This window comes from Electrophorus electricus, chromosome 12 (genome assembly GCF_013358815.1).
Source record: "Electrophorus electricus isolate fEleEle1 chromosome 12, fEleEle1.pri, whole genome shotgun sequence".
Classification (NCBI taxonomy): Eukaryota; Metazoa; Chordata; class Actinopteri; order Gymnotiformes; family Gymnotidae; genus Electrophorus; species Electrophorus electricus.
This window is the reverse complement of record NC_049546.1, coordinates 17,050,721-17,077,581: the sequence shown is the minus strand read 5'-3', so window position 1 is coordinate 17,077,581 and position 26,861 is coordinate 17,050,721. Positions and strand designations below refer to the sequence as shown.

At 46.9% G+C, this 26,861-nt stretch overlaps 1 protein-coding gene across 1 annotated transcript; it reads left to right on the top strand.

Moving 5' to 3' along the window:
* Positions 1-26,861, top strand: gpc4 (glypican 4). The gene is made up of 9 exons (XM_027013010.2): positions 1-748; positions 16,345-16,503; positions 21,173-21,570; positions 22,133-22,298; positions 23,140-23,270; positions 23,378-23,518; positions 23,684-23,808; positions 23,916-24,088; positions 24,402-26,861. Exons 1-9 carry the CDS (start codon positions 595-597, stop codon positions 24,611-24,613), a joined length of 1,659 nt encoding a protein of 552 aa, XP_026868811.1. The 5' UTR covers positions 1-594; the 3' UTR covers positions 24,614-26,861.

Here is a 26,861-nt window from a genome sequence, read left to right as displayed (position 1 = left end):
CACGGCGGTTCCAGCCTACGGTCCCGTCTTAAAAACCACAGCGCGAAGAGGGGAAAAACTTCTCCGAAACTTCAGTTCTGCTCTCGACAGTTTCTCAGACGGAGTTTAAAAAAAAAATCCAAGTGGATACCTTTAGACCAACAAACAGACCAAAAAAAAAACCAAAACATTGTCAGAAGTAACTTTTACAACGATTTTTTTTTTACGTCTGTGTGTTAGTCACTCTGGCGACTGGCTTTTGTTTTTCCCCGCAAAGTTTTAACTCGTTACATCAACGCGAGGAACAAAGTGGCGAAAACGTACATTTCACGTTTGCCGCCTTGTGGCTTTCATTCGTTTCAGTTCGGGATTTTATTTGTAATTGTAATTGTTAGAGGCCCAAGGCGGTCTGTCCACGAAAATCAGTGTTTGAGCTAGTTTAGTCGGGCAGTTCGCTAACTTGTCCGCTTCAAAGAGGCGAAGTTACTGAGCCAGTCAGCGACGGCGCGTCTCCATGAGGAAACCCAACGCGGGAATCCAAGTTCTCCTTTAACCGCAGCTAAATTATATTGCTTGTTGTGGCTCCCTCATAGCTTTCAGTAGTTTCGCACAGCAATGAAGACGACTGCCGCGTTCACTGTTTGCATATATGCCGTGATTTTCGCCTCCGTCGCGGCTGAGCAAAAGTCAAAGAACTGCAATGAAGTCCGCACCGCTTACAGTTCCAAGGGCTTCAACATCAACGACGTCCCCAATAAAGGCATACACGGTAAGCTCCGTTAATGGCTTTTTACGTGAAATTGGGCCTGTCGTGACGAACGAAATCGTTACTGTTAGGGTTGTAGATGGCTGTTGGTTTTTTAAAGTCTCCCAGTACATAGAGGGCCTCGGCTACAATGAATAAAGTGGCCCGTGTTTTGGGCGACTTGTCACAATAAGTTAATTATTGTAAAAAAACAAAACAAAAAAAAAACGTCTTTTGCTTCTCGTAGTGGCCACCAAACGCTTAAGAGCATAAGCTTCAGTGGGTACCTTCTTTTGCAAATGACTAAGGCGAATCAACGGCTCGCTAACTTTCTAGCCTGATTCAGCGTAGGCTGCATGCACTGCTGCCTTCTCATATCTAATATATAGCCTTTACGCGGTGATGCACGGTTGTTGCTTTAAGCCCGTCTCGCTTTATATTAAGTCGGGAAACCACGGCTTCTTGGTTAACTTTGTAAAACGCAAAGCTCCGTATGGGTGACTTCGGAACGAGTCAGAGACGGCGATGTTTCTCTTGGCTCGGTGTTAATTTATATCCGTTTTCACGCACATTTCGCCGTTTGTGTTCCGATTTGCCAATTTAGGTGAAAGTCGTGAACAACATTTATAATTCCAACTGCAAAATGCTGCCGTTCGAGGCTCTAATGGTGATGTTAATGTAGCGGTCTTGATGTCAACCGGGTGTGGACACGGGGTCTCAAACCTTGGTTTTTTCATCGTGAATGGGATGAGGACCTAGACCCGGCGTACGCTTGCTTTAGGTTGTCTGTCGTGTTTCCCCAGAGGAAAGAAAAGTTCCTGCGACAGTGCACATCTCTTCTACCTCGGCCTCTTCACTGTAGTATATAGTAAGATGGCGTATATGAGGAGGGGCGTCTTCTCCCAGTTATCTAAAACTTTTAAATCGAACCTTCTCAAATCCCCTCTCATACATGCGACTACTGCAACCCTTTAGGCTATTCATACTTCTAACTTTATTATGGTTCCGCACGTTGTGTCTCGGATAGTAGGCCCATAGATCTCTTCTGCAGGCCTACATTCTGAGAAGGCAGTCTACAATATGCTGTAGTAAGTTGGTATGCCGTATGGTCCAGATTTCTTCACTTTTTTTCCCCCCTGCCTCAACAATAATGCTGGGAAAGTGAATCATTTTCCATAGAGCTTTTAACTTGTGGTTACACTGGTTGGGTCTAATTAAAAATAGTTCTGATCAATTACTGTGCTGCAGTTTCACATTGCTTGTTTAATGTTTTGTTCTCTTGGATGTGTAGTGTGTCTTTTCAGTTCATTAAACTTGCATGTTAAATAAGCCTTTAACATGGTTTTCTCAGTGTCAAAAGAAATGTAATTCTTACACTGATAAGGCGTGTTCCATGTGAGAACGGGAACAGCTGCTTTTATTGGGGGAAACCGTTTTCTTCATACTTTACCCCATAGGGCAAAGGCCTAACCCCCCTGTGCATCATTGTGATGCAAAGCTCGATTGTACCACAACTTTCCTTCGTTTGTCATCTTTTTTTTTTTCTTTTCTTTTTTTTTTTTGTAGCCGCGCTCCAGTTTTGTTGTGAAGGATTTAAAAGAATGTGTTGTAAAGGGTTGTTGAACAGTCTGGGTGCTGCACGCGCGTGCTTTTCACAATAGTGTCCAATATGCCTTGGAACCTGTGCAAGACCAACCTCAGTGAGCATGTCTTTGTCAATAATGGAGCCTGAGATAATTGATCCAGGAAAAGTAGCAGGGCCTACTGTCACTGAGGGGTGGAAACCTCTTGGAAAGCAGAGAGGGAGCACAAAAAGCCCTGCTTTTGGATAACAACTTCTCCTGTTGCTAGGGAGAAAGTGGTCCACAGGAGAAGTTAATTGAACTGGCACCATCCCCTCCTGATTTGTGTTTTTTTTTGTTTATTTATTTATTTATTTATTTTTGCTTTCAGAGCTGGCCCTCTTCACCTGGTAGTGACATCCATTCTATATATTGCTACAGGTCTGAATCCAGATTCCATCTGCAGCTGGGCCAAGCACATCCAACATGTTGCATCGACTAGACATATGGACAAAATTATACCTTTCCCAAGTTCATTTTTCCGCTTTTATGCAATTAATCAGCAAGGGTATTATTACTTACTAGTGCTCTGGGTTTTTTTCAGATGGTCCATTTCTAGCCAACAAAGTCATATGAAGTCTCTGTGTCATCAAAACAATGCACCGTTAATTTAGATTTTTTTTTTTTGTCATTTTAATTCAGACCAGTGCAGCGTTACAGACGTTGTAGACACAGCCTCCATAATGACTAGTGCTCCTTCAACCACAGGCATCTTTTTGTTTTTGGCTTGTGGTAGAAAGATGACAGTATTTGTTCACTAAATCTATAGCCTCACAATTAAGACAGTACTTGTGATGTATTTTCACATGATTTGTGAGATGTCTAAGAGGTGAGAGAACCAACTTGAGTCATGAATTTAAAACTAAGTGAAATTTCATGTTGAACTCCCTTCTGACAGTTCAGAAATCCCCTCTCAAATGCTTGTCTAGGGTAAAGCTGATCAAAACAAGCTTTGATTCCAAGCTGCGGCAGGAATCTGTTTTAATGAATTGATTGGAGCGGTTTTAAATTATTTGAGAACACCAGTGAGTGTTCCTGTACTTCCCAGTTGTCCATTGTTAGTTTTTAACAACATAAATGTTTTTCTGCTCAACCACCAGATGTACCCAAAACATACATAAAGTATGTTTTCCCATGATTGAAATGAAGCACATTGGTTGTACAAAGAGGTTTTCTTCACTAGCCAGGCAAGTTGTTTATTTGCTGGCCAGAGGGTCTCTGTGGATCCTTTCTCTTTGCAAGATACTGAGGATTATAACATCTAAGACTACCTCATGGCTCCTTAAGCCTTGGAGTACAAAGTTCCCTGCTGAGGACTAAAGCCCTCACATCCTCCAATCCCTAACTAAACCAAAGAGGGTCCTGTGCTTTTAGAGAAAAGCCCCACTGTGTGTGATGGTTGATGATTGGCCTAGATGTTGTAAAATGTGTCCGCGTCGAGTGCCTACTGCGTAGTGGCTGGTAGTGGCTCTTCAAAAGATGCAGAAAAGAGGCAGTTAACGCTGACCAGATTGGCATCTCCTCGTGTCAACAGTTTCTTATTGGGCGGCGGTAGAACACTTTTTCCCTGCTCAAGTGCAGTCTGTTTTCCTTTATGTTGGCAGCTGGGTCTTATGTCATGGCTCAGGTATGGACAACGGTGAAGATCAAAGATGCTTTCTCGCTTCCTCTGAGGAGATCATCCCAGTCATAATCACTTCAGGGTATTATGGCTGGAACTCTTGAGGAAAAACCAAACAGAATGAAAACATTTCCAGATATAGACTTATGCTTTAACTCGTGGATTATTTTTAACCGGGGTCAAACATGGGTGTTTTGCTTTTCTGTTGGCCATATGCCGTGTGTAGTAGACATGTAAATAATTGACTGATATTTCCATAGCCATATCACTGATGAGATAAGGCTTGGGTCCTTGTAGAGGCCAGCCATGCACAAAATGACATGGTATGAAGTTTGCCAGCAGCATATGTTTGTGTGTGTGTTTTGTTTTGTTTTTTCCCCCTTTTAAAGGAACTCCTTGCATGGTAAATTTTGCATATAAAAATACCGACTATAATGACTTTTATTGCTTAAAACAAAAAATGTGGTAAGCATTAACTTATCTAATATGTGGCCCCTAGAGTTTAGTCATAGTTCTAAGTATGAGAAAAGAATGCTGTTTTGTCTGAGAGGTGCCTTGAGCTCTGTGGATTTTAAGAGTTATATTTCACTCTCAGTGATGAGGCATCAAGCCTTTTGTCAGGAAATGGCCCACTAGAATATCAATAGTATCAATGAAGGAAATTGATCCCGTCTTAAGACACTGTTGTAAAAACTGGTCCTCTGTGTTGTACAAGATGATGAGGCAAAGAATATTTGGCACAAAACATAGGTCTGTCTAGTTTCTAAAATGTTTAAAGATTTTCATTGTTTTGAAGAATCTGGATACTCCATCTCTGGCTACTCGTTCCCCACTGTGTTCTGCTAATCAGAGAAATTACTGAAGCGCAATAATTAAAGATCAGATCATGTGTTTGTTTTCCCTACTGCCAGCTGTGCGTCATTGTCAGTTATGCCATCAGGCGTCATGAATTAAAATGATCTGGGAGCCTGGGGGAGAACAAATGCTCCCTCGTCTACTAATAGTGATTTTGATGACGCTTACAGATGAATTGAAAGGATATCATCTAAAATTATCATATTTTATATTTTCTAAAAAAAAAAAAATCAGATATCCAACAGAAATGGTGATTCATGTTGGGATGTAAGACCTTGTCGGTGCAGCCATTTATTTCAGATTTAAACAAAGCCTTGGCACCAACCTCTCATCTGGGGGCACTAGATTAATTTTGACAAAATACTGAATATTCTTTACGATATCAGCAAGGTTTTTGAGGTGCCTCTGTTGGGTGGGAGAGGCAAAATTAAGAGAAACTTTGTACCACAGGAGGCTAAAATATTGGTGTTGTAGCCTGTTTCTGTGGCTGACTGCCTGTAATTGAGTTTGGCTATTGGATGGAAGACATCATGTGAGGTTGGCAAACATTTGGTAATTGGTTGCTGGGTGGTGGAGGAGGCTGCTAAAATGTTGTGGTTTCCTGGCCATTTGATGGGATTCTTATCGGTTTCCTGTTACAGACTAAGAATTGGTGAGGAGATCCGATATATTCTTGCTAGAGACCACACACTGCCCGTGGTTTTGCCACTCACTCACTCTACACAAGAATCACTGCCTTAATTCCATGCAGGGTACACAGTTTCAAGTAGGGATTGAATAGAGGAAGCAATTAATCCAGCCCAGCAGTCTCTGAGTCCCAGCCATAACGAGTCTGTATGGGTTCAAGCTCTTCTTGCCAACACATCTACATGCTTTAATGAACTGCTGATATGAATTTAAACATGGCATCAGTTAAAGCTAGTTTACTTAGTGGTTGCATTATTAAAAAAAACCCCTGCATTCTTCTTTCTTTGTAAGTAATCTTGATTTAACGCCTTGCTTTTTGTTCATATATTCTTCTGAAATTAAATATATTCTTCAGGAGATGAGGTATCGTTTCAGCCTGTGTATCCACAGCGGTTGGGGGGGGGGGGGGTTGCTCACCCTGGAGCGTGAGTTTCACTCCAGCCTGTCCACACTACTCCCTGGTGTTCTACCTACGCAGGCTTTAGTGAGCGGCTGCGCTGCAGGGGGTGGATGCTGTGTGTGGGAACAATGGGGCGCCCCCAGACAGCCCCCTCCAAACACATTCCACAGGGGACCACCAAGACCCACACTAGGGGAGCTGAGAGCTTGAGCAGCAACAAGGCTTTGGCCAGTGGAGAGTTTGGTGGGTGGGGGAGGTGGACTGGACTGGACTGGCCTGATGGAACAAGGGAGCAGAGTGAGAGGATAAGGGGATGGCTGAGACCAAGAGAGTGCAAAAAAATGCAAATTGTTGTTGTTATTGGGAGACACCAAAAGTAGCTGCCACTGGGTATGATTTAAGTGAAATTGTGGCACAGGTTGTGGAATGTGGGCTGGCATCACCCGGGGCTTAATGCTTTCACTCTAACTCATGAACACGCATGCGCTCTCCGCGTGCGGTGCCGACGACCTTTCCATGCCTCCAAGCTCGCAAGTCTTCGGGCCTCGCGTCCCTGGTGGTGGTCCTGTACTTGCCGTCGTCCTACGAGCTAGTCTGGATGCGGCTGTACAGTGCAGAGCCGTTCTCAACGGACACTGCGTAAAATCTGCCTGTGTATTTCTGCCTTTTTGTTCTCCGGAAGGCAGATAGGGGCCGCCACTGAAACTCCTTGTTAACACTTCCAATTTGCATGCTGGTAAATCAGCACCATCCGGGCCCCCTTCACTTGGCTCATGCCCCTCGGCTTCTCTTATAGAGAAAGCTTTGTAGGAAGTGTTTGTGAGCATTCCTCCTCCTTTTTTTTTTTTTTGATTCAGCCTCAACATCTAGAAGAAGCTTTTCTTCTCTTTCTCCCTATTCTGTTTGGCTAGCTCAGCCCTTATGGCTTGCTGCAAGGCATCTTCCAAGTTCTCATCACAGCTCTTTCACTGCCCCTCTTGCTTCTCGGTCTGTTCTTTAGAGCTTCGGTGCGTGTGAAGCCTCCCAGATCATTTTAATACCAAAACGGACCACCACAGCCACTGCAGCGGTTTTCCTGTCGTTTTTCGAGTGGCTTTGTATAATGGGACAGTTTTGCTAGGAAGAATGATGATGCTTTCTTTAACTTTGTTGCATGCTTTTCTCTTTTTGCACCTAACCCCCCCCCCCCCCCCCCCCCCACCAAAGAATTCCTTAGTAAAAGCTGCAGCTTGTGTGTGAGATTTGAGACGCTGCGTGTCTTTTCTGTTGTTATCAGTCGGCTCTAGTTCCAGTCCACCTGCAGAGCTCCAAGGGCATGCAGGGTGTGTTCTGTGCCGTCTTGCCATGCTCTGTCGGGCGCGCCTCTTGCCAGTCCTCCCTCACTCTGAGGAACGTCAGAGCTCCAGCACCAAGACCCCTGTTGCCCTAGCAGGACTGATGTCTGCGCCAAAGGTTGCGGTGTTGCCCTTGGTCCCCAGGAGCCATTTTGTGGCTACGGAGAGAGTGGTGGGATGGGGGCCAAGGATCTGTGCGGGTTTTGGGAAGAAGCCCCGGCTCTGATGGTGTTCCAGAACCACTATAATTCCTGCTAGCTAATTACTCCCATGGCCTGCATGTAGCTTCCCTCGATGAGCCTCCAAGCAGCTCCCTACTTAGACACTGCCAGGCAGCACGTGCGCTCACCTAATGCCCCTCTCGCAGCCCCCTCGAACATGTCATAAAGTCTTTGAAGAGGGCTGTGAGGGCGCCGTGTTGATCTGACGTGCGCTCTAGCGGGCGGCTGCGGGCGGTCCTGCTGGCTTTCACGGAGCCCCTTCAGTTTGACCGACGAGGTGATGGCAGCTCTTAAAACCAATCATCAAACTTTGTCCACTTCAGGAATTCAGTTGTCATGCAGACTTCCATCTACCAGATGACCTTCCAAGTACTGTTGGGCCATTTAGAAAAGTCATCGGTCACCCCGTCACGGTTTAGACGTAGGTTTTAGCTGGAGTAAGATATTAGAAGTGACTCATGGCAACAAAATGGTGGATTTGATGTAGAAACTTGAGACGGTCATGTTTGATCTCAGCTGAAAGCTTTTGAGCATATGATATGTGCTCATTGGCCTCATTGATTTATCGACACGGCTGGCAGGATCTCGTTCGCGATGGCATTGGGGGGGGGGGGGGTGTCCATGACTAAAGCATAGTAAGTGTAGGCTTCCTTATTTTTTGTGGTTGGATAATAGTTCTGCTCTTCCTACCAACTTCACTGCTATCAGATTTCCTGAGCCCAACAGCTATATCACAATCATTGTCGCTGTGTTGTAGCTTTGAGGACTGGAAACATGATCGTGGGACTGACCTCATCTTGCCCATGGGCCCCTCACACTCTGAAACATGGACAGACACACACACACAACCTGCAGTATTATATAGACACACAAGGTACAGAGTCCCCAGTATTATATAAAACCACATGTACACACAGTCCCCAGCGTTATATAGACACAGACGCACATGTACACACGGTCTCCAGAGTTATATAGACACAAATACGGTCCCCATTACATGTCCGGCAGGTTCGACATCTGGCGGATTTCAACGGAGCTTAGAAGTCCGGTGTAAACACTGTCAAAGAGCAGCCTAGTCTTCCGCTGTTCTGCTTTAACAGCCAAGGGCAAGCTCGTGTGCTTTACTCGTGTGCTTTACTCTTTAAATGCTCCGAAAGCCTTTCTTGTTCTGGAGGTTACAAGGATGCTTTAATACATTTATGTAGCTTTCTGGTCCTAGAAAAGTATGTTTTAAAAAATGGAGGTGCTTTTAAGGAAGGCAAAGGGTTTGGAATCATCAGAATCGGGTAAGTTCCAAACGGCAGCAGCGCTGAGCCAGGACAGCACGCGGTTCCCTTTTTTGTACCTCCCAGTTGTTTGTGTGGCCCCTGCAACACTGAAGCACTTTGCAGGGAGGCGGAGTAGTGTTTTTCGGACCAAAGGTCTCTGCTGGTAGTCTCCTCTACTTTAAGTGCAATAAAGTAGTGAATGGGGGAGGGGGAGGGCTTTAGGGATGAGCTGTCTCTGTCTTTGTGGCCATGTTCTTTCTCTACTGTTTCCTTTTGATACCGTGTAGTGCTGTAACATGTCTTCCATTTGTCTGGAGAATCTCAGCTTGTCCCCACAAATCTGTGAATGTGTGCTCTCTCGCTCTCTGTGCCTCGCTCTCGCGCTCTGTCTCTCTCTCTTGCTGTCTCGCGCGCGCTCTTGCTGTCTGTGTCTCGCTGTGTTGCTGTATCTCTTGCTGTCTCTCTCCCTCTCTTGCTGTGTCTCTCGTGCTCTCTCTCGCTCTCGCTGTGTCTCTCTCTCTCGCGCTCGCTCTGTGGCTCACGCGCGCTCGCTCTGTCTCGCGCTCTGTGTCTCGCGTGCTCGCTCTGTGTCTCTCTTTTCTTCATTTCTCCTTTTTCTTCGTCAGGCAATGAAACAAAAATGTGTTAGTCCTATTTCTAGGCATGTATGACTTCTCTACAGTTGACTTGACAAAGTCAACTTGACAATTTTTAAAAGTTCTATGTGTTTCTTGATGGGTAAAGAAAATATGACCCAGAGGTTTTTGTGGTGTAACTGTATTAAGTTTCATTTTAAGTGTACTTATGCTGGTTTTATGGTACTATATGGCATGAAATCCTAACCATGTTTTGTTTATTTTTGTTATTTTTAAGGTTTTCATGGTGGGGAATTGGATTCAGAGGTTGCACAGTACGTAATGTCAATCATTGCAATCTGTGCTTCATATTACTGTTTTGTTTTATGGCATAACTGATAGGAATACAATGGGTTTGCAGTATGCTTCTGAAATGTGTGGGGGGGTTTTCTGTGGCATACAAACTGATTGATAACAGTGTTAAGTTTGCACTAGGATACAAATCATACTGTTCCGTTCCTGCAAATGTGCGATGTTGCAGACGTTGTCATGCGGGTCAAGAAGTGAGCTGGCCTTCCTGTTGTCAGTTCAGGCTTGCGCTGTGTTTGGCTGGAATTGCCCAGGGCACTGACCGATTATTTTAGGTGATGAATGTATTGTCGATGCTCAGCCAGCCCTGCAGTTTCTCACGTTAGCTTGCCCTACCCCATGAACTCTTCTACTACTATAGGGTTTGTGTGTGTGTGTGCTAGACATGTGAGCCTTGTGTGTACTTTTGTGCGTGCTCAAAGAGCTGTTTGTTGTGGGGATACAGAATTCAGTCTTGATGCCAGTGATCACAGCTGGGACATAAGATGACCCCCCCCCCCCCTGCATTCTAAGCTGTCAGTGTCTTCCCTTACCTACCTACTAGCTGTGTGTGTGTTCCCTTGGGTACTTTCTTTTGGTTTGGGGGCAGGGGAGTGTTTAATCGCTTCCACCTGAACCTTGCTCCGTTGAACTGCACCAGCCTATCCACTGTTACCATGACCCTGCTTGGCTAGCCTGACCCACTGTGCTGTACGTTGGCTGAAGTGTCACCAACCATATATTTATGAAAACATGCACACGTTTAACTATTTTTAATTTATGATGCTACTGTAATAACATCTTAACAAATTATGCTGATTTTTTTTTTTGTGTGCGCGCGTGTTAAGCCTTTTAACACAAACATGGCTCTCGCTTTGTCTAGCTGAACCCTCTTCATGTCTGCTCCTGACTTTTAATGTTTCTATAAAAATGCTGGAGCAAGTTAACTGGTTCACAATGAGCTGACCTGGGAAGTGCTGTTGGCAGGGAGCTTTTGTGTATGGAGACAAAGACAGAGACGACACACTGGGGAAGGAGAGAGAGTCAGACAGAGAACCAGGGGCCAGATACATGTTGCGGAATCTCCCCAGGGGCTTCTGGGTAAATGTTCATGGATGACAGCTTTTTGGTATGTTCACCCGTGGGGGAGTTTTAATTGGCTAGAGAGACTGTCTGGTTTAATAATCAGAGGCAAACCGGTAGGAGTTTTTTTTTTTTTTTTTTTTTTTTTTTTTTTTTTTTTTTTTTTTTTTTTTTTCTCTCCCTTCTTCCCTGTGTACCTACACATGCGTGTGCTCACACACCCATGCACAGTTTAACTTGTTTCCTGTTGCATGTGTGTGTGTTTTGAGGATTTTCCCAAATACCATCCTGTTTCTCACATGTCTGCTTTCTGTTGTCCCATGGCTGTGGGCTTCGATTGACGACGTCTGAAATGGTGCTTGGTGCCTTGGAGGACGCAGAGGTGAGGAGCCTTTTAAAATGCTGCACTGTGATTCTGGTTAATGATCACACAACTGTCTAGACTCAGAAGCCTGTGGAAGAGAGTATTGCCGAAGACCCCTCAACACCTCTGGAGCTTTTACCCCAGAAAATGAGGTGGATATAGTTTCTGCCTCCGCACATTCGTTTCCTTTTTATCAACTGTGTGCCGTCTGACATGAAAACTTGGATAGTGTTCTGACAGTTGTATTTGGCAGGAGATTTTAATCCATGAATTATTTAAGGAAACGTAATTTTACATGTCCTTTCCAAGTGCTTGTGGTTAGCTGCCCTAGTGTAAAACAACTCTCTCCAGTCTCTCTCCAAACTGACATCTCCGCAAGTACAATTCCTGATTTCTGAACAGCCTCTGAATGAGTGGGTAATAGTCCTTTAAAATTTGCTTCCTGTTGTGGACAAATTTTGTTCATTTAGATTTTAATTTTAGTGTCTAAGCAGGTCTGTAGGCTATAAGCAGGTCTGTAGGCTAGAAATGGAAATGGTCAGCATGTCCCAGGTTTCCTGGGCCTCATCTTTCCTACAGTGGAGTTCCTGGCCAGCGTCAGTGTCAGCAGGGATGCCTGGCATGGGATATCCTGCTTGCTAATTTGCTTACTCATTAACTTGCACCTGCACTTTGGGGCGGTCAGCTGCGGGGCAGTCCAGTCCTTTACCCATGGTGCCAGGAATAATGCCAGGTTGCATAGAGAAAGAGGATTAAAGTGACTCATTCATAAGACCTAGGAAGAAGGTGAGGTTAGGGGACTCAACCTTATAATGCCAGCAGAAGTATTCCACTATGCGACCTATGAATATGCGCTTAGGGGATCAGTAAAAAAAAAGAAAAAAAAAAGGGGGGGGGGGGGGTTTATGAGGAATGGAAATTGGAGTTGGGAAAGGAATGACGTTGCTCTTATTGTAGGTTAAGCATGGGAGCCTCCCAAGAGACTTTCAGCTAATTTGAAAATAAATAAAAAAAAAATATATATATATTTTTTTCCCATTTTTCTTCACAGCCTCAGATTATAGCAATGTGTCCTTGAAACCAGTCCCACAGCTGTTTTCATTAAAGAGGTCAAGTCTTCTCAGTCCGAAATGTCTGTGCTTACATAGCGGTCCTACACGGCCTCAGCGTGAAGAAGCTGCGTTGGGTGGTGGAGTCGTCTTGAAGAAAGGGGGAAAAAAAAGTGCGTCTCAAGAAGCGAGCCCAGAGCTGCATCTTTAAAGCAGGATTAGTTGTCCTTCGCTCCCTTCCATACCCAAGCATGAAATGACCTACTTAACATCCACCATTTTGTGTAGAACTTTTATATAAGCCAAGCCATCACCGTGCCAGTTTAACTCTTTTGTTTTGTTTTTTCCCCCCCTTTTTTTTATTGCGAGTCTTGAAACACGTTATTGTGTTGGCAGTGGTGCTGTAAACTTGTCATGCCGGTACTTGAGAGCGCTCGGAAGGGAAGAGGAGGGAGCGAGGAAGTAATATCCGCGCTGATCACCTCCATATGAGCAGCTGCGCTGTAGTAGTGGTTTCCTCTTACACCCATCCATTTCGACCGCTTCCACCAAGATGGACTGCAGAAAATACCTGTGCACTTCTACTCTTACACTGTATAGAACTGAACAGAACCGTCTGTTTCCTGAAGAACAATGCGGCACTCAACTCCATCGCTTCTGCGACCCTTTAGGCGAACAGTGTGAAACTCCAGAAATGCAACACACACTTCTACTTGTTTAGTTTTTTTTTATGCAATTTAACCTCTAGCATTTGAGCCTGACACTAATATTATATGTGCCCATACCAGTGTTCACTGGAACGTGCGCTTTGTTCCATCTCTCTCGGAGTAGGACTGGAAAAATTATACGAAAGTACCGTTTCATGAAGGCTCGGGGCGTTCGAACCCGATCTACGTGTTGCGGCAGTCTGTCAGTGCTGGGAGGGGATTGTTTATCCAGGGTTGGAGGAGTATTCTCCAGGCTCTACGCGTAGGACCGGCAGTGTCGACACGGCCCCGGGCCGCTCAGCAAGGGAGGGAAGAGCCACGGGGCGCACACCACTCCCGCGGCCCAGAACAGAGACGCGCCAGTGAGGGGGGAACAACCAGTGGTGGCCTGCCCGGACACGGCTGCAAAGCGCAACAGCTGTGACTGCAAATCTAATATCCAACACTCATCTGTCCTCCAGGCTCAACTCGGCTTCTGTCTTGCCACTTATTCGTCCTGGTGCTCATGTCTGCAGCTAAGGTAGTTGGAACGCGCGAGCGAAGCTATTCTCCGTGCAGAAGGGTGTGTTGTAGGTCCACAGCAGCATCACTGATACACTAGCTGCATTGTGTAGGCTGTCTCCGTATAAAAGCACCTAATTTTAAGCCGAATTCGAATGCATCTTTTTACTGTCGTTCTCAGGTATGAGTTTGCCTTAGGAGAGCAGCGTTGCGGAAAAGATTAGGCAGCCAGGGCTTTATTGCGGTCTCGTAGCCTGTATTCAGCTGGGCGTAGAGCGAGGCAGGGAGGGAGGGGCATTGCCCACGTTAAAGTGCGGATGAACACTGTGCTTTGGGGGGGGGGGTGTCACTGTTCGTCACGGGTGTGGGAGCACAATCGCTGGGTGTTTCTGTGATGTTTTGAAATGTCTTTTTTTTTTTTTTTTTTTATCCAGTCTATGAAACTTTTAAAGCATCGCCATCCTTTGACAAATGACTTTTTAATTTGCATTTTAAAAAAGTTTTTTCCCCCTCGTGCTAATTTCTGGAGCTTTGATGTTTCATTCAGGAAATGTTATCCAGAAATCCTTTCCTTATTAACTTGAATTTGCGCATGTGTGGGTAGGGGGGTATTTTGTGTAGTTTTTTTAAATGTGCATTTAAGCTTTGGAGTGGAATGCCACTTTGTCCCTCTCATATCTTATGATGAAAGAAAGTCTAATCGTAGCAGGTGCCGATGACCCTCACACTGGCACGCGGGATCTGCTGTGTGCCCCTAGACCCCGAGGGAGACTGTCCTCCGCGTCCCTTCAGCCACGGCATTCCTGTGTGGAGGCTGGAGCGATTTACGGTGCCGGATAGCTTCAAATAATCCCCACGAGAATTTGGAGCGTCTGACTCGGGGCCCAGTGCCTGGCGGGACAGCGTGTGCGTGCACGCCGGGGGGCTGTCCTCCAGGGTCTGTCGACCAGCGCTTCGCAGGGTCAGAGTTCTCGTCCCCTCTCAGAGGAGTGGCTGTTGACCTTCGACCCTGGTGGTTAGGTTTAGAGCGGTGCAGAGCTCCAAGGACTGAAAGCTGAGTGTGGGACAGGCTGCTGGACACATCTGTCAACAGGAAGTGACTTGCGTTAAATTTAAGTCTCAATTAGTTTTATTGTAAGGCTCATTTAAGATGGCTAGTCATCACTGACTACAAAGCATATATGGGGACATGAGTCAACATACCATCGCGTTCACATACTGGATTCCCCCCCCCCCCCCAAGTGCTTTATTAATTGTGAATTGACGGAAGATAAAGACTTGCTTTATTTTTTTCCTACTGACAGTACAACGGATCGTGGACTTGTTCGTCTGTTGGTGCCTCTTCAGGTGATGACAGCCAGTGAGGCTATAGAAAACGTGGTGATCTGGTATGCATAGTAAGCGCATGTAATGGTATCGGTAAGTATTCTATCAGGCTTGAGCGTGTATCCATATGTCATGGCCTGACGAACATGAAGAGGAGAGAGTTTCCCTCCCATCTCCTATGTTCACATGTCACTTCAATCTGGGGAGGTTTGTCCTTTTTCTGTTTTGTTTACATGACTTGATGATTAAAGCAGGTTTAAAATTCTGAAGCAGCTAGAACGGACAACAGCCTACTAGTCCAGCCAGTCTGTTCTCAGTTTCTGTATGTTTGACTTGACTGACTTCTCCCAGTCCTCTGCCTCTCTACTCTTGTACAAAGACCTAAGTGTTGGGCAAAATGTAATGGAAGCGGAACCTTAAATGGAGGGTGTGTGCACGAGTGTGTGGTAGTAGATTTTACAGCGTACTTCTCTCGTGCCTTAAAATCTTTGATCTAAAATCAAATCAATCAGAATAGTTTCTGCTTCAGAACTCCCCATTCTTGCATGCATATGATCACACCAGGGTCTGCTCACCCTCAGTGTGTGCCCAGAGGCTGCCTAAGCATAAATGTTGCTAGGAAAGGTAAACATACTGACGCAGGGGGTAGTGTCCCACCAGCACAGTGGCCTGAGCCCAGGCAGTGAGCGCTGACACCATTCCTGGCTGTTCTGCGGTGATGGTGTTTATTTGCAAGCTCTCAGCAGTTTGTCTCTGTCCTATCACGTTTGTCCGTTTAGCAGACACTCTAGATCCCGGTCTCATCACAGATATGGTATCGCATCTCGAGCTAGATGACACTGCGTGGATGGGTGTGCTCAGCTGCAGAAAACCCACAATACCATCCGTCATCTGTCGTACCTAGTTAGTGACTAATCCCTCACCGGCGTTATCTTTAAGATGGACAGCATTTTTCTCATTCCCTGTGATTCCTGCGTGATTGTTAAACCTGCCGCCTGCACGATTGGAGTTGTACGCTGGCCCGTTTGGCTCTGGCCAATGGTGGCAGTGAATGGGTGTGGGTGTGCACGCGTATGCAGCCTGCAGTGTCTAGCACTGGAGTGGCTACAGCTTCAGTTGGCTGGCAGGGAAAGCCAAACAGCCTGTTGGAGTCGAGGCCACTGAAAGGCCCCTTGTGTTCTTACCGAATTCCAGCAACCGCATTAAAAAGAAAGAAAAACAAAACATTATTGCAGCTGCGACTACGCATTCGACTCGCGCCCCCCCACCACCATGCTAGCGCGCTTGCTAGCTTGTTTGCGCTTTTTTGTCTCTCCCCCCGCCCCCACCCCAAGGATCAGTGATGCTTTTCTGGTTCGAGTGGTTTAAGAATAAGGTCTAAGGCCTAATTGCTTGCTCATTGCCATTTTTTTCAATTATTGCTTTGTTTGTTTTATACATTTTGTGCCCCACTCCATAAATATAGCTTTTACTTATTTGTATGATGTTCCGCGCATGTGCATATGTTACAGACCTTTTATGGTATAAAGTGCTGTTCTTGTATTGGATATTTGTAATTACAGTGAGTGCATTAAACAAGTTTGTCATGTGCATATGGTGATTCCATGTAGCACAGTTTTTAAAAAAAAGCGTGTGCGTGTGTGTGTGTGTGTGAGACAGCAGCCCATCTGAAGGTTTGTCCTCAAGGCTTCTCGTGCTGCACTCTGGAGATGGAGGAGAAGTTGAGCCAGCAGAGTCGCACAGACCTGAAGGCCCCCGTCTCTCAGCTGAGCGCCAACCTGCAGAGCACCTTCACCCAGAGACACCAACACTTTGACAGTGAGTCCACCTCTCGTGCTCTCTCACACACAGGTACACCTGGACCCTGCATTCTGGGTCAGCATGCTAGCCTTGCTCTGCAGCACTTTGCCCTTCCTGGAATAATCCATGATGAGATCCTGAAGACTCGGAGACGTTGGTCCTGCTCTGTTCGGAGTCGCCCTTCAAGCCCGGCAGCTTTGACAGACACCCCCGTCTGCCTCAGTCCTGTGAGCAGGGGGCTGCCATCATCCGCCTATCCACCTGTCAGCTCTCTCCCCGTCATTTGCTGTGCTCGTGCAAGCACGCACATACTGTGCATGCACAGAAAGACCAGTGTCAGCCTTCCTCTCCAGTGCATGTGGCTGTTGATGTGGCTGGGGGGGATCGTGGCACCCCTGTGCTTCGGCTGAGGGGGTACATGGGAACATGCACCAGCAGGAGGAAAACCTGAGTAGCGCCCTCTGTTGGCCAGCACGTGCACATGAGTTTGATAGCTGGTTTCCTCATTCGTGTTTCCTGATCTAGCATACCTCCTCTACCAGATATAAAGGTACAAATGAGCTCCTCACCGCAAGTTGCCGTTTTAAGATCAGTCCCAGGATGGGCTCCGTGACCGAAGCAGTTCAGAGTTGTTACATTCCCGAGATCATTTCCTTCTGGGCCTGCCGAGAGAGGGTATGACAGGAAGCTTAACGCCAACGGTGGGTCCATGCTGGTTAATGAGGGCAGAGGAGAGGTGATGACGCATCACCCTTTTGGCAAGGCTTCCGCGGCCCGTCGGCTCCGTCCCAGAGTCGTGGGGAAACCAGAGCCTTGTCTGTAGCTGTCCGGCCAGCATGCGCTTGGCAGGGGAGCAAAGCGCTCTGAAATGGTTTCATCCTCGCCGCCTCTCTGGCACCAATCAAGTGTTATGGTGCGAATGTCAATGTTACATGCGGGCTTGGCGTGGGACGACGTGTTTGTACGCAGTGGAGAGGGAGTGGTCTGTGTGTACCTCCGAGTCCCGGGAGGCCGTGAAGACTCGAAGGAGAGAGGCTGACACACCAACCGGACGCTCACATGTAAGCGAAGCAGAGGTAACATTTTGAGAACGGATGGTGGCAATTCATAAAAAGCCGTCACGGAAGGGTGAGTTCCAGAGCTGGAATAGGAGTGAGGGCAAGCGGGCGAACTTTGTGTATTGCAGCCAGATGTGAGCAGGAATCCAATGTGTTGGAATGTGGTGGCAGGCACTGCCCCCCCCCCCCCCCCCCCCAACCGCCAGTTCTCTCTGCCTTTTGTTCCTTTTCGCTTTCTTTCGCTCTGCCGTCACTCTGCTCTGCCTTTCCTTTCTCCTCCAGCTCCAGGTTCTCAGCTCTTTTGAACTGTTACCGTGGGAATAAGCTCAGAAGTGCTGCTCTCTGTGAACAGTGGGAGAATGACCCAAGCACTTGGTTTTATGAGCTAAATGGCGCAGAGAAACCGGTAACCGGTAGGCTCTTTTGTCCGACAATGAATCCTACCCTCAATACAGATGTGTCCATGAGTCTAAGTATCATCATTTGACCTTTTTAAATGCCAGTAAATGTAACCAACGAGCCAGTGGGATTCGAGGGAGGATGCGGCAGTTACATGGGTGGGTTTCTCACCAGCAGAAGTGAGTGTTGTAGATTAATCTGCGTTCATTGAAATGTCCACAAACGAGCGTTTCCTTCCAGCGGAACAGGCCTGCAGGAAACGGCACAGAATGCATTTAGCATAGATAGTTAATGAAGATGAAGCGCACAAACCAAACTGAGTTTTGAAACGCGACATGCCGAAGAGCAACCACAGCGAATACTAAAGCTTGACTGCCTTTAAGATGAAATGAACATAAGCATGCACATATGGGACGGGTTCATCGGCGTCCGTGCACGCCTGTTGAGAGCCGTTTGAGCTCTGTCGGCCTTGAGGTCTCGGTCATGGCCAATTAAGTCCCCAGCCAGAAATAGTTTTCCTTTGGAGCTTGGTGTGTTTGCTTCCTCCCCGTGTGTCCGGTCTGGGTAACGCTGACTAGGGCAGCCTCGTCTGGGGCCGAGGCGGCCGGATTAACCCCTCAGAAATGCTCCCATCTTTGCAGCCTCGCAGCTGGGGGCCTGCGATCCCACAAGAAAAGAAAGCAGCTCGCCACCTAATTGGCACAAATGGGGGGCAATTACCGGCCCGGGGCGAGATACTGCGAGAGAGATGGGACGGGTAGACGAGGGGATGGAGCCTCGCTGGATGGAAGATTTTCCTCCCAGCCACCTCTGTGTTCCAGATGGCGCGAAACGAGACACGTTGGCGTTAGCTGGGAGTTGTAGCTGGGAGGAGTACGAAAGTTCAGGTCACCTGGGGCAAGTGTGGAGGAAGAGTAGAGGTCTTGCGGAAAGACCCACTGGTCCTATTTTGAGAGGACCAGCATTGAAAGAATGGGCGAAATATCGCCCATATGGGCCGAGCACCCTCCACCAAGTTATGCTACTCCCAACAAGTACCCTTGCCTGTAACCTTTCACACACTTTTCTCGACCAGTGGCGGGCCGCAAAGCCCACGTTAATGGAAAAATCGAGGAGAGCTTGTTGCCAGATTCACACGCACCATAAACTTGCGTTTAATGGTGAAGCAAGATGCATGTTTAACACAGTTTTCAAACTTTGAACGGTGTGTTTAGTTCCCCAAATGCTGTCATGGTTGTTTTTTTAAAAAGTTAGGTAGTTTACCAAAGTCTCCCCTTTGAGACCTTTTGAAGAACTTGATGCACAGGTTAAAAACATTTTTGTATGCCTTTTTCCCTTGTTGTATGAGCTGCATTTCCCACTAATGACTACACTTTTTGTCTGTGACTTACTCATGACATGCCATTTAAGTATGTAAGCTTGCTTCATATATTAGTATATCTCTTTGTAAATGCGTGTACCAAATAGCATCAAGAAAGTACAAAATACTCCCGAGGAAAGTTTGCACTTATTGACATTAAAGGCGTTTTCTCCATCTTTGCCAGTGATGTCGGTTCTCCTTTATACAGTCAGATTTGTTTTACTGTGAAGGTGATGCATTGGGATTCTTCACAACCCTTAACCCCCTCCTGCCCCCACACAAATGTTCTGTTGCCTGACATTAAACTTGTAGCAGTTCTAGCATTCCTCCATGTAGCGGGGGTGGGGAAGCCACGGCTCTTGCGTTCTCGTCTGTGTCAGTGGAGCTGTGTGCCCTTGCCCTCTCCCTGTGTGGGACAGGGGCCGTGGAGCTCAGATCCACGCAAGGGTTGTGGTGTTTCTAGTAGCCATGGTTACACAGTGGGTTTGGGGAGAACATGCCGCTACCGCCCCCCCCTTTAGCTAAGCGTGTGCCAGTGTGAGATGATGACTAGGCATAGCGGACCCGTGTGCATAAGTTTTAAACCGTGCACAGGTCTGCTACGGGTTTGGGTGCTAATGCTAAACGTCCCATTTTACAGAAATGTATAGCAAGTCTTTATAGCATGCAGAGACGCTTAACACATTAAGGTGCTTTGTCAAAAACATGTAGACCCAACTGTGCCATTAGTGTAGGGCTTGTCATGCAGAAAGGTAAAAATTGCATAGAAGAGTGCTGTGATTTGGGTGTCTGTTTGTTTATATGCATAAATAAAGGTGAAGCATTTCTGTGGAATTCTCATTTCGTTCAGATTAAGAAAGCAGGGGTTGGAGGGAGAGTGTTTCATGGGAGAGAGGGCTGGATTGCTGGGGGGGGGGGGGTTGACATTCCACAGGATGAAGTAGGTCATTGTTCGCTGTCTTCACTGAAGAGGTCCTTCTGAAGGAACTGAGGAACAGAAAGCAGGGGAGCGAGAGCGGGGCTCGAGGCGGGGTACAGGAGGTCCCTTTTAGAGGAAGGGGGTCTGCATTATTCAGTAATCCTATTGAAAGCTCCTCTCTGAAGGCCGGGGCAGGAGCAGCACGGAGAGAAAGGAAAAGCGAAAGGAATGTGACGAGAGAAAAATGCCATTGATGGCGGTCAGCCTCGGTCGGCTCCGCGGCCGAAACGTTACCGTTTGAACTGCGCGCTGCCCTTCGTTCTTTCTTCCACTCACACCCCCCCCCCCCACTTCTTTTCTAGCCTCTCGGTGCTTTTCTCCTGCGATACAAAGTTTTTCTTAGAACTCAAAGGAACTGCAAGGGAATGTTTGGGAACAACGCTGGGTCAAATGGAATATGCATTAATGTGTTTAGATAATAACGCTGGGCTTTTTTGGCCTTGGACACGACCCTGGTGGTTTTTCCAGAGGAGAAGAGTGATCTGTGCTCAGGTCCTTGCGGAACACTAAATCTTGCTCTCTCGAGTGTCATTCCTAATGACAAAGTAATGTAGATTTGGCAACACGCATTCCCAAGGGGTTAGAGTGAGGACACAAGCGGGCCACTAAGATATGCCCCAATTTACATTCTATCTTTTGTGTTTAAAGATGTCCTCCAACTTTCACGAGTTTGCTTACTTGCTAGCAGTGCTGGCATACTTGGGGGGTCGTCATTTCAAATTCCCCACAGTCCAAGTTGACTATCGCAATTTGTCACAAAGCCTGTGAGCGGAACGTGATTGGTTCGCGCACTGCCATAGGAAATGATGCACACATGGAATGACAATCCATCAAGTGTTGTATGTTTTAAAACCTCTCTCCATCTCTCACATCCCTCAATTCTCCCCACAGAGTTCTTCAAAGAACTGCTCAGCAACGCCGAGAAGTCGCTGAACGACATGTTTGTGCGCACTTACGGCATGATGTACGTGAAGAACGCTGAGCTCTTCAAGCACTTATTCTACAACCTGCGGCGCTACTACACGTCGGGTGCCACCGCCGTGCACCTGGACGCCGTGCTGGCCGACTTCTGGGCCGAGCTGCTGGAGCGCATGTTCCGCCTGGTCAACGTGCAGTACGAGTTCAGCGACTCCTACATGGAGTGTGTGAGCCGGCACACGGAGCAACTGAAGCCATTTGGCGACGTGCCGCGCAAGCTCCGCCTGCAGCTCACGCGTGCCTTTGTGGCGGCGCGCACGTTCACCCTCGGCCTGGCGCTCATTCCCGACGTGGCCAGCAAGGTCTCCGCGGTATGTCATAACAGCGGGGATGGGGGTGAGGGGAGGGAGGCAGGCACACACAGCTCCAAGAAAGAACAGTCTTGCTCTGATATGCAAATACAGCCTCGGGAACACGGGCAGAACAGGCTAAGAGGCTGGAGCCGGCTGAGTGAATTATACAGTCAGCGGTTGTCCTCTGTTGAAAGTCCTCTTCTTAATTGGGTGCATTGGCTATGGATTAGCATTAGAAGAAATTTTCTGAAGTAGGCTGGAGGTGGTGGCTTATCTCCCTTCAGTAAAGATTTATAGGCCAAAGTGGATGTGTACGAACAGCACCCCTGCTAGGGTGAGTTAACTGTTTCAACCTTAATGGCAAATCTGAGCAAACAAAAGCTCATGTCGAGGGGACCTTATAAAGGATGCTTCCATCAACAGTCATCTACTTCTATGACTTTTTAAAGAGATTACAAGCTCCATTTCACTCGTGAATTGGGCAGGTTACTCATAAACCTTCACTTTGGGCCTTTCCACTGTTTAACTGGCTCTGTTTAAACCCCTCCCCCACATCCCCTGCTTACGTGCGCTCTCGCAGGTGAGCGCCTCGCCGAGCTGCGTGCGGGCGGCCATGAAGATGCTCTACTGTCCCTACTGCACCGGACAGGTGGCGTTGAAGCCCTGCAAAAACTACTGCCTCAACGTGATGCGCGGTTGCCTGGCCAACCAGGCCGATCTGGACACAGAGTGGAACAACTTCCTGGGTGAGTTCAGGCAAATCAGAGATGCAAAAGAAACCGTTGTTCAAACTGGGCAGCAGTGCCCTGTGCAATCCTCTGTACAGATAACTGCTCTTACACACGGCACTGAGCCAGAAGTCCAGATTTACCATTTTGGTTCTTTCTAAAAAAAAAAAAAAAAAAAAAAAAAAATAGAATGTGGAGGTTGTGTGTGTAAGGTTGCGTCTGACTTAATGGGACTTCACCTGGCCCAAATATATATTGACTGGATCTTGGAGTGCATGGAAAAGGCTGAGTTGCAGCCTCAGATGATCAAATTGGACAAGGATTAATAAATGTGGGAAAGAAAGCTCTGCTTCCCCCCCCGGGACCCCCCCCAGGAACATGGTGTGATGTGCCTCTGACTTTGTGGCTAATATGGTTCCAGGCCCCGACACGTGCATATACACCCACACAGTTTAAAGCTAGCAGGATGGACTGGCTTTGCTCACCCGGCATGTCAACTTTTCGGCGCCTTAATTGGGGCATCTTGTTAAGGCCCCTGACTGTTTAACAAGCTGTGGGCATGGCAGCTTACGGTACCCTTTCAGCCAGCACTCTGTGCTCCCCCTAGTGGTAGAAATCCATTACAACAACACACATGAATTGTATTCGTTACTTTGTCTAATCTCTAGAAATATTAAATATGCTTACTCACAGCATTTGAGGACGGCGGTTACCACATTGTACTGAAAGTTTGAGAATTCATTATGACTTGTGTTGTGTTGCGCTGCACCTTATGGTCCGATTCTAATGTCTTCCTTTCCTTGTTTAAAAAAAAAACCAAACAAACAAAAAAAAACAATTGCATGTGTCTCAATGCCAGATGCCATGTTGAGTCTTGCTGAGAGACTGGAGGGGCCGTTTAACTTTGAGTCCGTGATAGACCCCATAGATGTAAAGATCTCTGATGCCATCATGAACATGCAGGAGAACAGCATGCAAGTCTCCCAGAAGGTCTGTCGCTTGCTTTCCTCTTTTCTTAAACTGTGTGTGAAGTCAAACAAGGAACACCATAGAGGCTTCTTTTATTCTGAAATGCTTGTCCTGGATTGGTCCGTCAGGTGTTCCAGGGCTGTGGGCCGCCCAAAGCCACAGCGCGTTCCCGACGCTCCACAAAAGACTCTGGTTTCCCGGGCCGATTCCGGCCCTACAGCCCTGACGCCAGACCCACCACCGCAGCTGGCACCAACATGGACCGACTGGTAATGGCGTGAACTGTAGCTGTTTTTGACTGGGTTCCCAAATGGAGAACCCCTTTTTAAATCGACGAAAAAATTGAAAGCATTCCCCCACATTTAAAGGCATTCGTGTATACAAGATGCCATGGTGGAAGTTGAGAAATATGACTCGGTCATTCTGTCGCCTAGGTGACAGACGTGAAGAAGAAGCTGAAACACGCCAAGAAGTTCTGGTCCACCTTGCCAGACACGGTGTGTGCTGGAGACAGGGTTGCCCAGGGCGATGAGTGCTGGAACGGCACTGCCAAGAGCAGGTGAGTCTGACTCCACCCGCCCCCACAAGAGATGCAAGCGCCCTGCACTCGCCGCTCACCACCCACGCGCAATCTTCGCCCCCCCCCCCCCCCCCCCCCCCCCCCAGGTACGAGTCCGTAGTCCTGGGTAACGGCTTGGCCAACCAGGTCTCCAATCCTCATGTAGAAGTGGACATCACCAAGCCAGACGTCCTGATTCGCAGACAGATCACCGTGCTGAGAGAAATGACCAGCTGGCTGAAAGCCGCCCACAGCGGAAATGACATCACGACCGACAGCGGTGAGAGCCGAACCCACACGCGGCACCTTGACTTAGGCTCCGCCCCCTCATCTTGACTTAGGCTCCACCCCCTAGGCTCCACTTAGGCTCCACCCTTCTCTCTCTCTCCTGTTTCCAGCACACGTAACTCAACCACTCAGCTAGTTAACAAACTCCCCATACGTTTCAGTGCTGTTTTCTCGCATGGCAAGGCAAACCCTAAATTGTACAGGCAGGGACCCCAATGCCCAAACCATGCAGCCTGTTGACGCTTACGGAAACGTAGCATGACCGGCACATCCTGACTCTTGCTCCGCTTCTTTCTGTACCGCAGAGGAGGGCAGCGGAGACGAGAGCGGCAGTGGCTGTGACTCGCCCTCCTGCGACACCGACAAGGACATTTACTTTTCCACCACCACCCCCGTGAGGTCCCGTGTCGGCAAGCCTGAGGACAAGTCCTCCGGCAGCGTGCAGCAGGGTCTCTGCAGCCTGCCTCTGGTCCTGGCAGGGCTCGTCCTGGCCCTCCTGGCTCTCTATGCCAGATAAGGGCCCACCAAGAACGGCGCGCGAGCATTTCTGCCGAGAACAGGAAACCATAGGAGAACATTGAAAACGACACACACACACACACACACACACACACGCACACACACACACACACACACACACACAAAATAAAGAGACCACCTTTAGGACTGTGGTGTGCCTGCCAGCTAGGAAAGACTGTCAAAGTTATTAATATTGTAATAACTTCACCTTAATTCTTTTTATTCTACATTTTTTGGTCCATAAAAATGGACATATGCACAGCAGTGGGCTTCTCAACAGTGGTTCACCTCGTTTTTACTTTCATGCCGACTGATTCCTGCTCTCCCAGTTCATTCACTGTTCACAGTACCACACGATCAAATGTTTTCGTTTCATTTCCTTTTTTCCCTCCCAAAAGAGCTTTAGCGACTGGGTTTTCTGTGTGCGTGTGTTGGTATGGATGTTTGTGCCTTATTTTGAGAGGGAGTCCATTTTCCTAAGTTCGCTCAATAATTAATTGATGCAGCAGACACACTCACCGGAGACGGATGGCCGTTCTGTGTGCTTGCTACTGTGTGCCTTCCTGTGTGGTACAGATGTTGGTGAGCCTTAAGAACAAAATCACTGTTCCTGGTGACGGTGAGGGCATATAAGGACCAAGCCATCAAAGATGACTTGGTAATAACACAGAATAGAACTGATTTTTTTTTATTTTTATTTTTTTTTATTTTATTTTTTTTTTTACAAAGGCTGTGTGTATGTATATTACTATCAATTCTATCACAGCTCCCTTATCAAACACATTTTCTTTAGGGAGCCCATAATTGTAGAATGCTGCCTTTTTATCAGAAAATGAGTAGAAACTGTCTGGTTTAATGACATATTGGGAAGGTTTTTCCATTGATCTGAATGCTGATTGGGTTGATGAAAGACCTGTTGTAGGTTCACTGCTAGTGAACTGTATCAGGTGTAGACTGTTGTACACACATACGACCTGTTTGTTCAGCTTTAATCATCCAGGCATGTCTATGCACAAACGTGAGCGAAATGTTCATGGGCCTTCGCAGAGAACTTAACGAATTCCACCTGGTCAGGGTGTACATGGTGCATCAGTGTATCATTTAAGAGTTGAGTTTGAGATATGGAAGAATAATGATGAAGTTAACACAGGGTTTTTATGTGGATTTTTTTAAATAAAGAATTTTATTGCAAGGTGTAAATCTATATATTGGGTACTACAGCAGATTCTCTTAGGCCAGAATGACGGTCCTGACTCAAGTGACGTGGAGTGGTTTCTGTACGTGTGTGTGTGTTTCTTTCCAACTGTTTGTCCCATTGACACACTTAACCTTTTTGGGTCTAAGGCTGACCAGTAGGAGTGCCCCTTTTTTCATACCTACTCAACCTGAGTGTTATGACCGCATTACAACAGCTCTGTTTCCACTGAACTGCAACCTTGGTACTTTGCCACTGTTCCTCACGTTGAACAGAGAGGGCAGTGTATTGCACAAGCTGATTATATCGTACATTTTTGTGGCTTGTGGAGTGTTCTTTGGCTTCACGATCCGCTTGCCTGTACATGTGAGTTTTGTTTCGATGACTGTCGAGTACTGAGTATTTCACCCTCCTCTCTGAATGGCTCCCTCTTCTCTCTTGTACAGTAAGTTATTTATAACTGCATGTCTCTCTTAAATGCTTTTACAGACATGATCTCACATATTGCTTTTATAGATATTCTAAAGTACAATATTCAAAAAATGTATTTATATCTGTAGATGGTTGCATTTTAACAATTTCATACCTGATTTTATATTGGCTTTGAATTTCACAATATGTAAGGCTTAGAATTTGTAAACCAGTGTACCATTTTGTCTTTCCTTTTTCTTCTCCAATAGAATTAAATATGGGGTGATGAAATGTCTGCAGAGTGAAGGATTGGGCTAGCCAGGGGTTCTTCAGTGTCCTGACGTCATATGCACTTTTAATTTCCATTTAACATACACGCCACGTAGATTGCTAGCTAGATGCTTTTAAGCTGTTGAACTGTATGACTTTTTACAAAGAGAGGCCCTTCAGTACCCATGGTTAGAAGGCACACGGCATAGAAGCACTGAATACTTGGTGACGTAACGTGTGGTCTCTGTGTTCATGTATGCTTAAACAGAAGAATATCAAGTGTTCAGTGATTTATTTCCCCACATCTGTTTTGTATGTTTCAAGGCTTTTGTGTTTCTGTGTCTCACAGACAATAATCTGATTTATCCAT

What these genes read in the sequence shown, in the direction of transcription:
- gpc4 (XM_027013010.2), top strand. Translation starts at nt 595, where the DNA reads ATGAAGACGACTGCCGCGTTCACTGTTTGCATATATGCCGTGATTTTC. An exon ending in CCCCAATAAAGGCATACACG is followed by an intron (nt 749 to 16,344) that starts GTAAGCTCCGTT and finishes TGTGTGAGACAG; the next exon opens with CAGCCCATCTGAAGGTTTGT. An exon ending in AGAGTGGAACAACTTCCTGG is followed by an intron (nt 22,299 to 23,139) that starts GTGAGTTCAGGC and finishes TCTCAATGCCAG; the next exon opens with ATGCCATGTTGAGTCTTGCT.